At 29.9% G+C, this 12,982-nt stretch overlaps 2 protein-coding genes across 5 annotated transcripts in view; one reads left to right on the forward strand and one right to left on the reverse strand.

The window, feature by feature from the left end:
- The window catches only part of LOC107163193 (Calcium/calmodulin-dependent protein kinase I), a 396,057-nt gene that overhangs the window by 171,653 nt on the left and 211,422 nt on the right, over positions 1-12,982 (forward strand). The window lies entirely within an intron of this gene.
- LOC149063046 (uncharacterized) lies at positions 1,091-6,805 on the reverse strand. Of its 2 annotated transcripts, none has more exons than XM_089216961.1 (9): positions 6,253-6,805; positions 6,032-6,124; positions 3,062-5,293; positions 2,891-3,001; positions 2,525-2,835; positions 2,330-2,462; positions 2,094-2,270; positions 1,700-1,804; positions 1,091-1,643 (listed from the first exon to the last, which is right to left on the reverse strand). In XM_089216961.1, the coding sequence occupies exons 1-9, from the start codon at positions 6,410-6,412 to the stop codon at positions 1,162-1,164; spliced, it is 3,804 nt and encodes a 1,267-aa protein (XP_089073087.1). In that variant the 5' UTR covers positions 6,413-6,805; the 3' UTR covers positions 1,091-1,161. The 2 variants fall into 2 exon arrangements, with proteins under 2 accessions (XP_089073087.1, XP_089073088.1); XM_089216962.1 differs by having other exon boundaries at positions 1,440-1,650; positions 6,253-6,803.

Consider the following 12,982-nt stretch of genomic DNA (forward strand, 5'->3'; position numbering starts at 1 on the left):
CTTTCATTTTTTAAATTTTATTTTCTCAGTCTGACCTAAATGTAGTTCTTTGCATAATAAACATTTATAAGTACGAATGGCTGCCACTGTATTGTCATTAGGAGACAATATATGCAATTAGGTATAAATATTATCATTTTTACGCTGTATCGATATTAATTAACTAACAATGCGTCAATCAAATAAATTCCTATTAGATACAACCTGCCTAATAATCATCCGTGTCGCCAGGATGTCGCAGACTCTTAATAGCCACTATATATTTAAATCGAAATACTAATAGCTTGCACCTGAACACTTAGAACACTATGGTAGACATTTCCTTTAACTAATTGCATGTCGATCAAATAAATGCCATGGTTAAAGTAAAAAATATTAAAAATATTCCTTAAATATTTTACCATAGGTACTCAAAATACTTGTGTTTTCGAGTACTTTAATTAGGCTTACCTATTTAAAATATTTGTGATAAAAACAGATTATTTAAGATAATATAATTATTTTAATAACAATATGGCTATTATGTTGATATTTTTTCAATAGATCTAATATATTGTATCATATTATTTTTAATACTAATTCAAAATACTAACCTTTTCGAGTACTTTAAGTATGTTTTTTAAAAATACTTGTAATATTATCAGGTTATTTACGATATATTTACTAAAATACAATTATTTGAGCATGTTTTTAATAGCAATATGGGTATTATATAAGGATGTTTTCAATGAATTTAAAACATACTTATTCAAATTTGATAACATTGTCTAGGTATGTCAATTATTATTGCTTTTATCAAAATTATGATATATTTTTTATATAATATGTCTATTTATATTATGGAATTTAATAAAATATGTATGTGATTATTAGTAATTATATTAACGACTAGTACTAAGAAAAAAAAAACTCGGCATGTTTCATTTTTATTATTAATTATTTTATCAAACACGTATACATTTAATGATATGTATATTAAATATCATTGTGACATACTCTCAAATTTCTACCCTATTATGTATCTTTGCAATGTAAGTTGATTCAAATGTAAACAAATGAATGTATAAAGGAAATATAAATAATAACAAGATTTGAAATAAGATATAAGACTTTTATTACTATAAAATAAACTGCATATATACATATTTTTTATGAATACAATTAACAAACAAATTTATAATGCCCATGAGCGTAGGTATGTATATTGTCTTCGAGTATAATCCTCTTATCATCATAGTTATTATAAGTTAATTTGTTGGATTTAATGGTCTTGAGCTGGTGTTTGAATGAACGTATGGAGACATTTTGATGGTAAACGTCTAAATCACTGTCATCAAACAGGCACTTCTTATGGTCATCGAATGTCATGTAATTCTTGACCACGTGCCCACGGATTCCCTTGGCTTTGATCTTCTCCTTGCCTTGTAGAATATATGCGTATGATTTTGCCCGTAACGCACAAAACTCTGTCATAACGAGTCCATCCGTCTCGTCGGAAAACAAACCTGGGATCTTTTTCCTCTCGGCAATGTAACACGGATGGTCTTTCGGGAGATTTGCTGTGTCCATCCGTTCTAGCAAATTGACGTTATTTGCCAAGTCCTGGTAAAAGTCGTCCGTAATAATATGGTACACCAGTGAATCTAAAAACTTAATGTTAGTCAGTATAAGAAAATAAAGTTGGTTTTAAAATATTTACCTGTATCTGTATACATGAGTTCTATTTTTTTACCATAATGTTTTTGCATGACATCGTAATGATACTCATACATAAGAGTTTTACTTATTTCAAGTACCGCAAAACCTATAATAAACAAATAATCAATTAATTTGGAATTAATAACATTAAAATATAATATTTGTGGTGTGTGTGTGTGTGTGTGTGTGTGTGTGTGTGTGTGTGTGTGTGTGTGTGTGTGTGTGTGTGTGTGTGTGTGTGTGTGTGTGTGTGTGTGTGTGTGTGTGTGTGTGTGTGTGTGTGTGTGTGTGTGTGTGTGTGTGTGTGTGTGTGTGTGTGTGTGTGTGTGTGTGTGTGTGTGTGTGTGTGTGTGTGTGTGTGTGTGTGTGTGTGTGTGTGTGTGTGTAATAGTTACCTATATATATTGGCTTATCAAATTTAATTTCCTTATTCTCTAGCGATACAGCTGCTAGATTCTCGTTATAAGTTGTACAGTGCTTAAACGTTGACTTATTTATAAGTTTCTGCAAACACTTTTCACTGGATACTAACTTAATTTTTATACGTTGGCGTACATTTTCCATCGTCTTGCCTGGAAAATCATAAGAAAATGTTATGAAAAATGAAAAATGATCATTTATAATAACATACCAAATACTGCATTGTTCATTAATTTAAAAAAATCTTTCTCGAAATCATTTGTGGCCTTCTTGCGTAACTCAGTGTTCAGGTTGATGTAATCAGCCAACCATTCCGACTGATTAAACTCAATGACTCTATGTACCTTTAAATATTATAATGTTAAAAATATCTTCATCGCAGAATTGTTGTAAAATAAACGCTTACTTTATCTACTTTAAGGCCGTTTTTAATAGCTTGCTGTAGATTACGGTAGTGAACAATATAATTTTTCTTGGACTCTAATGTTGCCATTAGTTTTTTCACTTTTGAACCAGTAGGTATACCGTTCTGTGGTAGAAAAGGCAAGTCGTTGTGTTTATCATGTAATTCTCGCGGATAGGATATATCCACCTCGTATATCCTTCCTATGGGTGAAGTATCAGTCAAATTGTTCAGTTTGTCGAGTGTTGGTTCAACCCATTTGAACCCACCGTATGGCATGTATTGTGACATGGCCCATCCATATAAGTTATTGCCTTAAATTAAGAAAAATATATTTAACTGAATAAATTAAAATTACAAAAAACTTACAGTCTTGGTATATCAACCATGATTTTGGATTTGCCTGGTCATAATCTGGAGTCTTTTTGTGGTTCGCTTTGGCGTATCTCATACTTGCTTGCGTGAGACCACCACGTATACCTAAAATAAATCATATATTATTAAATAATAACATTATATTATAAAATATTATATCATTACCTTTTTCGATCATCAGCAACATATCATAGTCATGAAGTAGTTCGAGCTTCATTGAAGTATGTTTCAACATCGCATCAAAAGAAAAGCCTGGACAAGTATAGTAGAACGCCGGGTCCAGGCTATAAGTTGTCAAACAAAGGTCTCGGAAGTTCTCGAACACATCAGCTAACAGCATGATGTCGATTTTAAGATACAGATCTGAATACTCTCCAAGCGTATGACAGTTGAAATGGTTCCAAACAGTCTTTGCAAATTTATATTCCTCATCCTTAATGTGTTCTTCTGTTAATGTACTGTAAAAATCTGTTTTCTTCGGCAGATGTGTTTCCTTCAGTTTGCTCCAGCCATCCGTATACTCATAAGGGTAAACACCTTTACGAGTAACGAGTGGCATGTCTTCGATTGGAAAATGTTTTCTCGTCTCTCTGAACTTCTCCAAGTCTGGTGTTATTAAATTGTTGGCTAAATTTGATAAACTGGAGGACATAAATCTAAATGTATCTATAAAGCGGATTGTGAAGGAGTTGTTGATATATTTCGAAAACGAAATAAATTTCTCCTCGCTGTTTGGTATTACAGAAATTGTGTTTGTATCATATCCAAGCTCAGTTACCAAAAAGTGTGCATCATAGTTGGTTAAATTGTGAAAGAAAACCGGTACAAAATTTGGTTGTTGAAGCTTGAGATTACATGAATTACATAAACTTTGTCTAAATTTTCCCGATAGATGGCAATGATCAGCTACTTTATGGTTTTCTTTGGAAAATTCCTTTTTACATAAATTACATGCTTTACATAATTCATGTATGCATCGCTGTTCCGGTGTCATTATAATTGGTGTGTTGGTTTTGAGCAGTTTGTATATTTTTTCTGCTATTTCCACAATACTTTGTACAAAATGTTTTGCTACCTCTTTATTTTGATTACTTCCGCGGTATATAACTGGCGATGTTGGTATTTCAAATTCTTCAAGCAGTTCTTTCGGTATGTGATCATCTGCCTTTATGAAAAAACCATAACTCATAGGCTCGTGATTTTGAATTACAGTTGTATTTTTTCCTTTTTTCTCGTTACATTTAACTAGAAGCGCCTCGAAGTCAGCATATATAACTATGGGGTGGCGTTGTGTTTTGTTCCATGCACTAAACTCCAACATTGAACCGGGCTCAGGCATCTGAGGCAGGATAGGTTTATGCGATCCGCATATCAATTTATGCTGATCAAGTGCTGCTTGTCCGCATAGCGTATTTTTCCGGGGTCGAGTGTCAAATGATGTGAAGCACCGTTTGCAAAAAATGATACTATCATGATGAGCAGTTTTCTGTGAGCGTATTAGTCGTGAGAAATTTGATATATATGTGTAGTGGCTTTTATCACCGTTGGTAATTAATAGTAGATCGAAATGATCTTTTTTTTCTTCATCCGCAACTTTAAGTGGGAAAATAATATGTTTTTTATTCTTTTCTTTTTTTAATCCAAATACATTGACAGACGTGTTCATGTTATTTTTCTCAAATTTTTTTATTTCTGTGATGGGTGTCGGGAATGTTAAACCATCGAAATTATATTTGTCCTCGAGCGATGTATAATTTTCAGCCACTTGATTTTTGGCCTTACCCGAAACGTATCTTGATAAGATTGCCCACTTGAAGCACTGTTGGTCTGAGTTTTGTGGATTGATAACAGCTTTTTTATTCTTAATGTAATTTGGTAACGGAATGAACGATGAGCCACCCATAGGTGTATATTTATATACACCTAATAACAAGCCGTCTATGGCTTCCAAAGTAAATCCACTTCCTTTAGATGTATAAACATCTTCTTCGGTCAATAATTTTGCGAACGCTTGTTCTACTATTGACTCAATATCCGTATTCATAAACATTTCTTTAGCTGAAGTTTTAAACGCACGGTTCTCAGCTGAATTCTCTACGTTTGGCCGGCTGTACGTTGCTTCCAGTTTCAGGTTGAATTTAATTGGATGTTTTGTCGACGATGATTTAAGTAATTGAATTAAGTCTTTTTTCGATGATACTAAAAATGCGCTGAAGTTGTTCAAATTATCTGTATTTTTCTTATAATACCAAATGATTTTATTAGAGAGCGATGAACCAGTCTTAACAAAACCGGGGGTTTTAACGATAGTCATGCGTGTTTTTTTAGCATTTACTGCTTCGTTCGAATTTTCCTCATGTACACGCTTAAGATCATTGCGATTTGAAGCCGAAGGAACTGAAATAAAATAAATAATTTACTATTGTATTGATAAACATTATAGAAAATATGTGTGTAAAGATAAAATGGTTATAAATAAATTTTTTTTTTTCAGTAAAATTTTATAAAGAAACATTAGGAATTTAAAAAATTTTAGTGATATGTTTAACATATTATAGAAAATACGATTTTTAAAAATATATATTAATAAAAGGAGATAGTTGTGAAGCTATATGTAATATAAATATATTATGCAGGCATCTCAAACATCCTGTCAGATGCCCTTCACCCAGACAATATACGACAAATAATAACCTTTATTACTAAGTCCAACCTTATAAATAGTATATAATATGTAACTTATACCATGTAAATATTTTAGAGTTAAACCCATTGTTGCCAATGGCCATAGTTACCGAGGCTTAATTCAAATAAAAAATAAAAAATAAAAAATAAATTATATATGTAAAAGCAAAAACAAAAATGATATAGAGCTCTCGGTTATAGCAGTAATACCTACACATGCTGGCGTTCGTAATAATAGTAATAACTAATTATAACTTTAAATATGTTTATTTGAAATATTATCAGATTATTTTAGATATATACGTACTATTGTACACTATGAAATAATAGTACTAGTAGGTAAATATGTATATATGAGAGATGTTCATAATATTATTTTATTATATATATATATATTTATATTATTGTTATATCATAGGAGGTGAATAAACATATGAATGATATATTTACCATTATAATCGTAAATATGTTCAGCTGGTTTAAAGAAATCTTGAATTTCTCGCTTGGTTATGGTTGGTTCTTGTTGAATTACAATGCTTGAGCCTAGAAATGATATTAATAGTTAAATAATTTAAAATAATATTATATTTAGATAGTGTAATGAAACTAAGTTTTACTAAGATACACTTAGTCGTCTTGTTTACAAATATATTAAATTGTTAAATACTTACGATGTTTTTCTTTCCTATGTCTGATGAGGTTATCTCTCCGTGTGAATATTTCTGAGCATATACTGCACGAAATTTTATTAGGTACATCATGCAACTTGGTATGTCTGTGTAGATTTTTAATCAATGTAAATGTTTTATCACATACACTACACGAGAACATGATTAGGTATGATTAGGAATGAAGAATACTATACACGACTTGACTCTTCAACGAATAGATATGTAATGAATTATAGACAAATATCTTGTACTTTAAATAACAGTGTGAAATAGTTTTATCTAAGCGAATTATTGACGCATGAGCTAATATCAAACTAGTGGTGGAAAAATGAACTACGGCGCTTGCTTAAGAAAAATAAATAATTAAATTTTTATAATATTTGTAAAATATTTGAATACACTTAAAAACACTTTAGAACTCAGACGACAAAACACAACAATACACATAGACGGTAATACACGGACTGGCTTCGTTTTACTTAATGCACTACTTTTTGTCTTGTAATCATCGACAATACTCAGATATGTCTCTATAGGTGTGTAGACGGTTAATGAGGTAAAGGCGTGAGAAAGGGTGGTATGGATAGAATGGAATGTGTGTACTTGTAACTATGTGCGAATTTGTGTGTGTGTGTGGCATGAACGAACAATGGTGGTGGCGGCGGTGGTGGCGGTGGTGTCATTGTGGACTAATGTCTCCTATATGGTATCGTGTATATTTTCATACGTAAAATACCACAAAGGATCAATATAATAGTATACCAGAATATTATATTTAAAAAAAATTTCATAAGGGGAAATAAAAGGGGAAGTAATGTGGGAAGGGGAAAAATATGTGTTGGTCACGTGTAGGATCTGGCGGCGTGTGATGAATTTATGTATGTTGCGGGTTGCCTATATTGCTTAATTATTGTCGGTTTCGGAGGAGCTTGGGAGGAGCATGTACTACGAATTGCCTATACAGAGGAGCCTATGCTTTTACATGTAAAATTTAAGGGGGAGGAGCTCCAGAATGCCCCAAAACATACTACTTTTGACATTAAACTATAGGGTTATTTCACAAAAGTTTCAGGATTTCGATTTGTCAGTGTCTTGAAAAAAAATAATTAAAGAACAAAGTTCTCATTCCCTTGTGTACGCATGATAAAAATTTTTGCTTTTCGATTACATCACAAGCCGTCAGAGTCAGACAAATCTGAAATAAGTTTTAATCAGCTAACGAAAACAAATCTCAATTTGATTTTATAATAACAACTACAATATTATTATTTTTACGCAAATCGTGCAAAATAATATATACACATGAGATGCAACTTACACGCATTTATGGATAACCGTTGATGTCTAGTAGGTATATGGTATATCTATTGGCGATGGCTTTTGCGCACATTTAACGCCAAATTCAACTCAAAATTTGTTTAATTAGCTCCACGTGCATTATATTAAATACATTGGTAATAAAGTTACGATATCAGTATAATATAATATTATGTAAAACATTTGGACGAGAGTGCCTTCCTTTTATATACCACTACAGTAGTGTGCACACACTCGCTGTGAATATTTGATATTATTATAATATTATAATATCATCATATGTACTACATAGGTGGTATAACTAAGGTACCTATCAATAAAAACCTTCCCTACTATAGCTAAATTTCAGCTAGACAACGGAGTTATTAGTAATTCCACGCCTAAACTATGTACTTACTCGCATGCATAAATTGTTTGAGAGATAAAATACGTGTTTAAAAAATGAAAGTGTTAAGTAAAAAATAGTAACAGTAATTTTGATATATTTTTTTCTTTTATAGTTCGCATCAATCGTTTTATAAGCAGCCGAGTTTGTCTAACAACTATAAAATATCATCAAATTTACGTTAAAATATTCCAAAAACACTTGAGCACGTATTAACATATATTAAGCAATATTTTAAAATTATAAATAAATGATTGTACTTTACCGATTACTATTAGATATAGCATTGCTATGTGGTGCTTGGAAAATTAACAAAAATAATTAAAAGCATATTAAAAATAGATCAGTGTAAATATAACTACCTCACTCACGTCGCGAAATGTTAATACAGCGTCACCCGCACTCACCATACTTACTGATGTAATATTTTATTAACCCTTTTACCTCATCATCGTGACTTATATTATTACGATGGCGGCTGTGGTGGCAATCCGAAGTACTCGGAATTAATTAAATTTCTGTTTGGTTACTTTGTCTATATACCTATATTTAATAACACGTACCAACCATTGTCGGACGTTCGCGGTTATCTACTTGGACCGGGCGGTGTTCATTAAAATAATATTCTGTTTTGTGCACGCGTGTGACCATGACTCGAAATCAAAACATTGATATATAACGAGGTTTGAGTTTATGAGATTGCTATGTAAAAAAGCCTTTTATAATTTTTATAACGTACTTCAACGAGTAGGTAAACTGTTTCCACCGCAGTTGAGTTTCAGGTACAAAAATCTGGTCAAATAAACGAATATTAATTAATTTTGATTAATTAAATTTTGCATTTAATCCATGCACACATATATATTTCTATATTATGTACTTTTTGTTTTAGAACAGTCACAGAACTCAAACGAATCTATCAAGCGTAAAAAGCGTAACTCTGCGTAACTCATGATATACTTTATTTTTAATTATATTTTTAATTATTTATACTCGGACGTGAGTGGTACGGAAAACTGTTTCCATCGCAATGAGGTTTAGGGTGTAAAAATCGGGTCAAATAATCAAATTTAAATTATCTTAAATCTTTGTACGCATATATTTTGGTATGTTCCACTTTTTTGTTTAAAAAAAGAACGATTAAGTACCTTGAAAATGAGAAAAAATTAATATACATTTTTTGAGCTCACCAGTGGTTTTAATATAAAAATAATAATTAATTAATTAACCAACAAATTTTTTTAATTGACTTCGCAGTTTAGTATATTAGATTATAATTATTATTTTTTTAACTCTATTAAAATAGATTAAAGAGTTTTTTTCAATCAAGTGAAAAGCTAAAATTAATAGAATATGTTTGAATGCATTTAAGTTAATGAATGTCATGCATGCATAGACTTAGCTTACCTATTAAATATAATTTTATTTTTTAAAAAGATTATTGAATTATTATATTGTTTTTGCTACTTATATAATAAATAACTGAATATATTATATCAATTTATAAAAATATATAGAATATATTATTATTATATATTATTACTAATAAAATCTTGGTATAATGTAATATAATATATTATATGCTAATGGTCCATGTCACCGAAGCTACAAAGATCAGTAAAAAAAATATACTATATATTTTTTAAAACTCTGAAATCAGTTTTAAGAGCACAAACAGTAGCATGGGTATTTGGATATTCCTAATCAGTTGACAATCAAAAAAATACAATATTTTTGAGAACAAAGTTTAAAAAAAAATTATCTTATCCTTATGGTACAAACAATATTTTATTAATCCCTAGTTACACATTATATCTATTCATAGTTGGTTGGCGATGAGTGAAGACCAGTACCGATTGTGCAATATGATTATAATATCGTGAGCCATACATTGGACGTGTTTCAAATTGCTTTATAAAACGTATGTGGTCTCCCTCTAATAAGTGCATAACATAACAAATTTACGCTCAGCAGATCACGTTTATCTTCGTTACTTTAAAAATTAGAGTAAATCGACCTATTATGAAATTTTATGGTAAGAACTTTATCTGTGTTTGTATGTGGGTTTTTTTATGTGAGTTATTCGTATATAAATAATCATAAATTAAAAATGCTCATAACTCGCCTAAAAACTAAGTAATTGTAAAAAAAAACCTACAAACAAACACCGATAATGTTCTTACCATCAACTTTCATAATAGATCAATTTACTCTAATTTTTAAACTAACGGCATTAAACGTGAGATGCTAAGTGTAAATTTGCTATGTTACGCAATTGTAAGACGCAGATAGCAAATAAGTGTATAGCGTCCTCTTAATTATAATTTATACTACACACAAGTCGCACGTTATGTTATTGCTGAATAAACCACGACCAGCTTTTGTATTCGGCCAAAATGGTAGGGCCATCGGTAGGAATCCCATTATAATTGAACGTTATACGAATTTAATTAAATTCTCTTCCGGAGCATTTCGTCTACGACAAATACGACGTCTACGTTTGGGAGGGATGGCGTTTTGTTGAAAACAAATTGAAATCGTTTATTAAACATACTAAAAAAACATAAAGGGAAACCGTATAAACACTCGATTTAGTTTTATAAATCGGACTCGAGCGAAAAAGAAATAAAAAGCGTTCGATATATGATAACAAATCATTGATGTTTAAAGCTTTAAGCTCCAAACTATCGACATGGATTCGATATAGGATTATCTGATGTATTATACTCGGTCTCTCAGAGATCGAGTCGGACAACCTTTAAGAAATGACTATATGACTAGTCCTGAATAATGCCTTGCACCTCATCGTCGCGCCGTAAAACAGCTTGGTCATTGGTCATTAAAACAATTGAAATTCATAACAACAATAATTCTCAATTATTTCAATGGAGTGAAGAAGACAGTATTTAATTAAGTAGCATTATGAAGAATACCACACAGGGTAACTCACCAAGGACGCACATCCCCCTTTTTCGTTTTATAATAGATTTATTCGAATTCTGGTTTTTCTAATTCTTAAATACCTTACTTAAACAATACTTTACAACTCTCAAGATTTTTTTGTACTGTGTTAAAACAAACTTGTGGCGATGCAAACTAATGTTTTACAAGCAAGCGCCGCTTTTAATCGTACATTATTTATTGGATAATTTTTTTTTAATTGTTGAAACGAATTCAAAATTTGATCGAGTAGCTTTTCTGCTAATAAAATGTCTGAAAGATAAAAATCCTTAAAACGGAATTACAATAGTTTTAAATATATGCGATAGGATCTAGTGTTTTTAAAAACTATTATCCTTAGTTCAAACATTATTTAATTACAGAAAATCGATTGGTTTGAATTTATAATTAGAGTAATCACCAATATTAAGAAAAGAAAAAAGAAAAATATCTATTAAATTATTACAGTAATATAGCCACACAGGTGAGTTCCATTTTGGAAAAGAGAAGTTATTATTTCCATAAAACACATTTCTTAACTAGGTAATTATTCGAAAAGTCAAGAATTTAAAAGCCTGGTCTTTAAGTATATTAAATATTTACTTTTGTATGAATAAAACTATAAAACACTAATGTCTCCGAGCTCATAAACGACTTTTCGAAAGTAATAGCTTAAAGAATAATATTAAGCTATATTATAAACGTTGATTGTATTTTAATTTGTTGTACGTCATAATAATGATACATTATATTACAATGTATTATACAATTATCGTTAGTATTAAACTCTTGACATTTAAGAAGTCATTATTACAATATAAGACACATACCAACAGGGACAAGTTTAGGAAGTTATTGATGGCAAAAATAATGACAAATTTGCTAGTGCTGTAAATCATTGTAGGCCTAAAAAAGAGCTGTTTTTTGGTGAATAAGACGGACTAAAGTTTATATAAATATTATATTTAAGGATAATTTATTATTATTTATATAATTCATAATTTCCAGGTGACTTCTCGATTTTATTGGCTGAATTATTTTTTTCCAGTCAAAATGTATACGACTGAGAACATTGAAATATATTGGTTAGTGTGTGATTTTGAAATTAGGCGCACAGGTTATTCGAAAATGTCAAAACAAATTTTTCAAACTTTTGCTTTTTTTTTAATAGCACTCACATTACATGCATAAAAGCGAATATTTTTTGTTTATATAGGGTTACCATTGGCTGTAAAAAATAAAACAGTTACTATGTTTGGGTATAATTCTGGACCTGAATTTTACATTTAAGAACCACCCAAATTAATGTGCGAAAATATGTGGCTTATAAGTTCGCTGGCTGTGCACCCTAATTTTTTTATAAACTCTTATAGAATGACTCGCGCATGCATTTAGATTTAAACTCATAAAAATTAGATAATTTTTTGCTTATTTTGTGGATTAGTGGGTTACCCTTGGTAATATATTCTAATAGTATTATTGGTATTATGTGTAGGTATGTCTATTGGAAATATTGGATATTATATCCAGGTATCAATCTGTATATTTCAAAAAATATTTTATTAAAAAACTTCTCTTGGGTAATATGATTAGGGTTATTAGTATGAAATATTTCACGTGAAGTTTTCACTTTTAAATATTTCAATGAATTATTGAAAAGTATAATATTTTAATTTTTTTCATGATTTTTTGTTTTTTGTATGTTTGACAAAATCATCGCTAAATGATCATACTAATTTCATAGTTGATTAGTGATTATCAGTTCGCAACTATGTTTTTCTTTGATGTTTGTAAATTATAACGATAATTGATAATACTAATTTAATATTATATTCATAATATATTAATATACAAATATGATAGTATATTAATCCTATAGGCTGTAAATTATAAATTATAATAATACTAATACTAAGAATTTAATAAATAAAAATTATTATTATTTTTTTTTTTTAAATTTAAATAGGAATACTAATATAAGGTTTTAACTCAAAGATTATTATAATAGGGACTCTGGTTATAACTAATTAGTAATTATAAAATATTAAATAAACATGAATTAAGAAATTGATATAGGTAATTCATGTG

Source organism: Diuraphis noxia, unplaced genomic scaffold (genome assembly GCF_037042655.1).
Source record: "Diuraphis noxia isolate RWA-SAM2 unplaced genomic scaffold, SU_Dnox_SAM2 contig0001, whole genome shotgun sequence".
Classification (NCBI taxonomy): Eukaryota; Metazoa; Arthropoda; class Insecta; order Hemiptera; family Aphididae; genus Diuraphis; species Diuraphis noxia.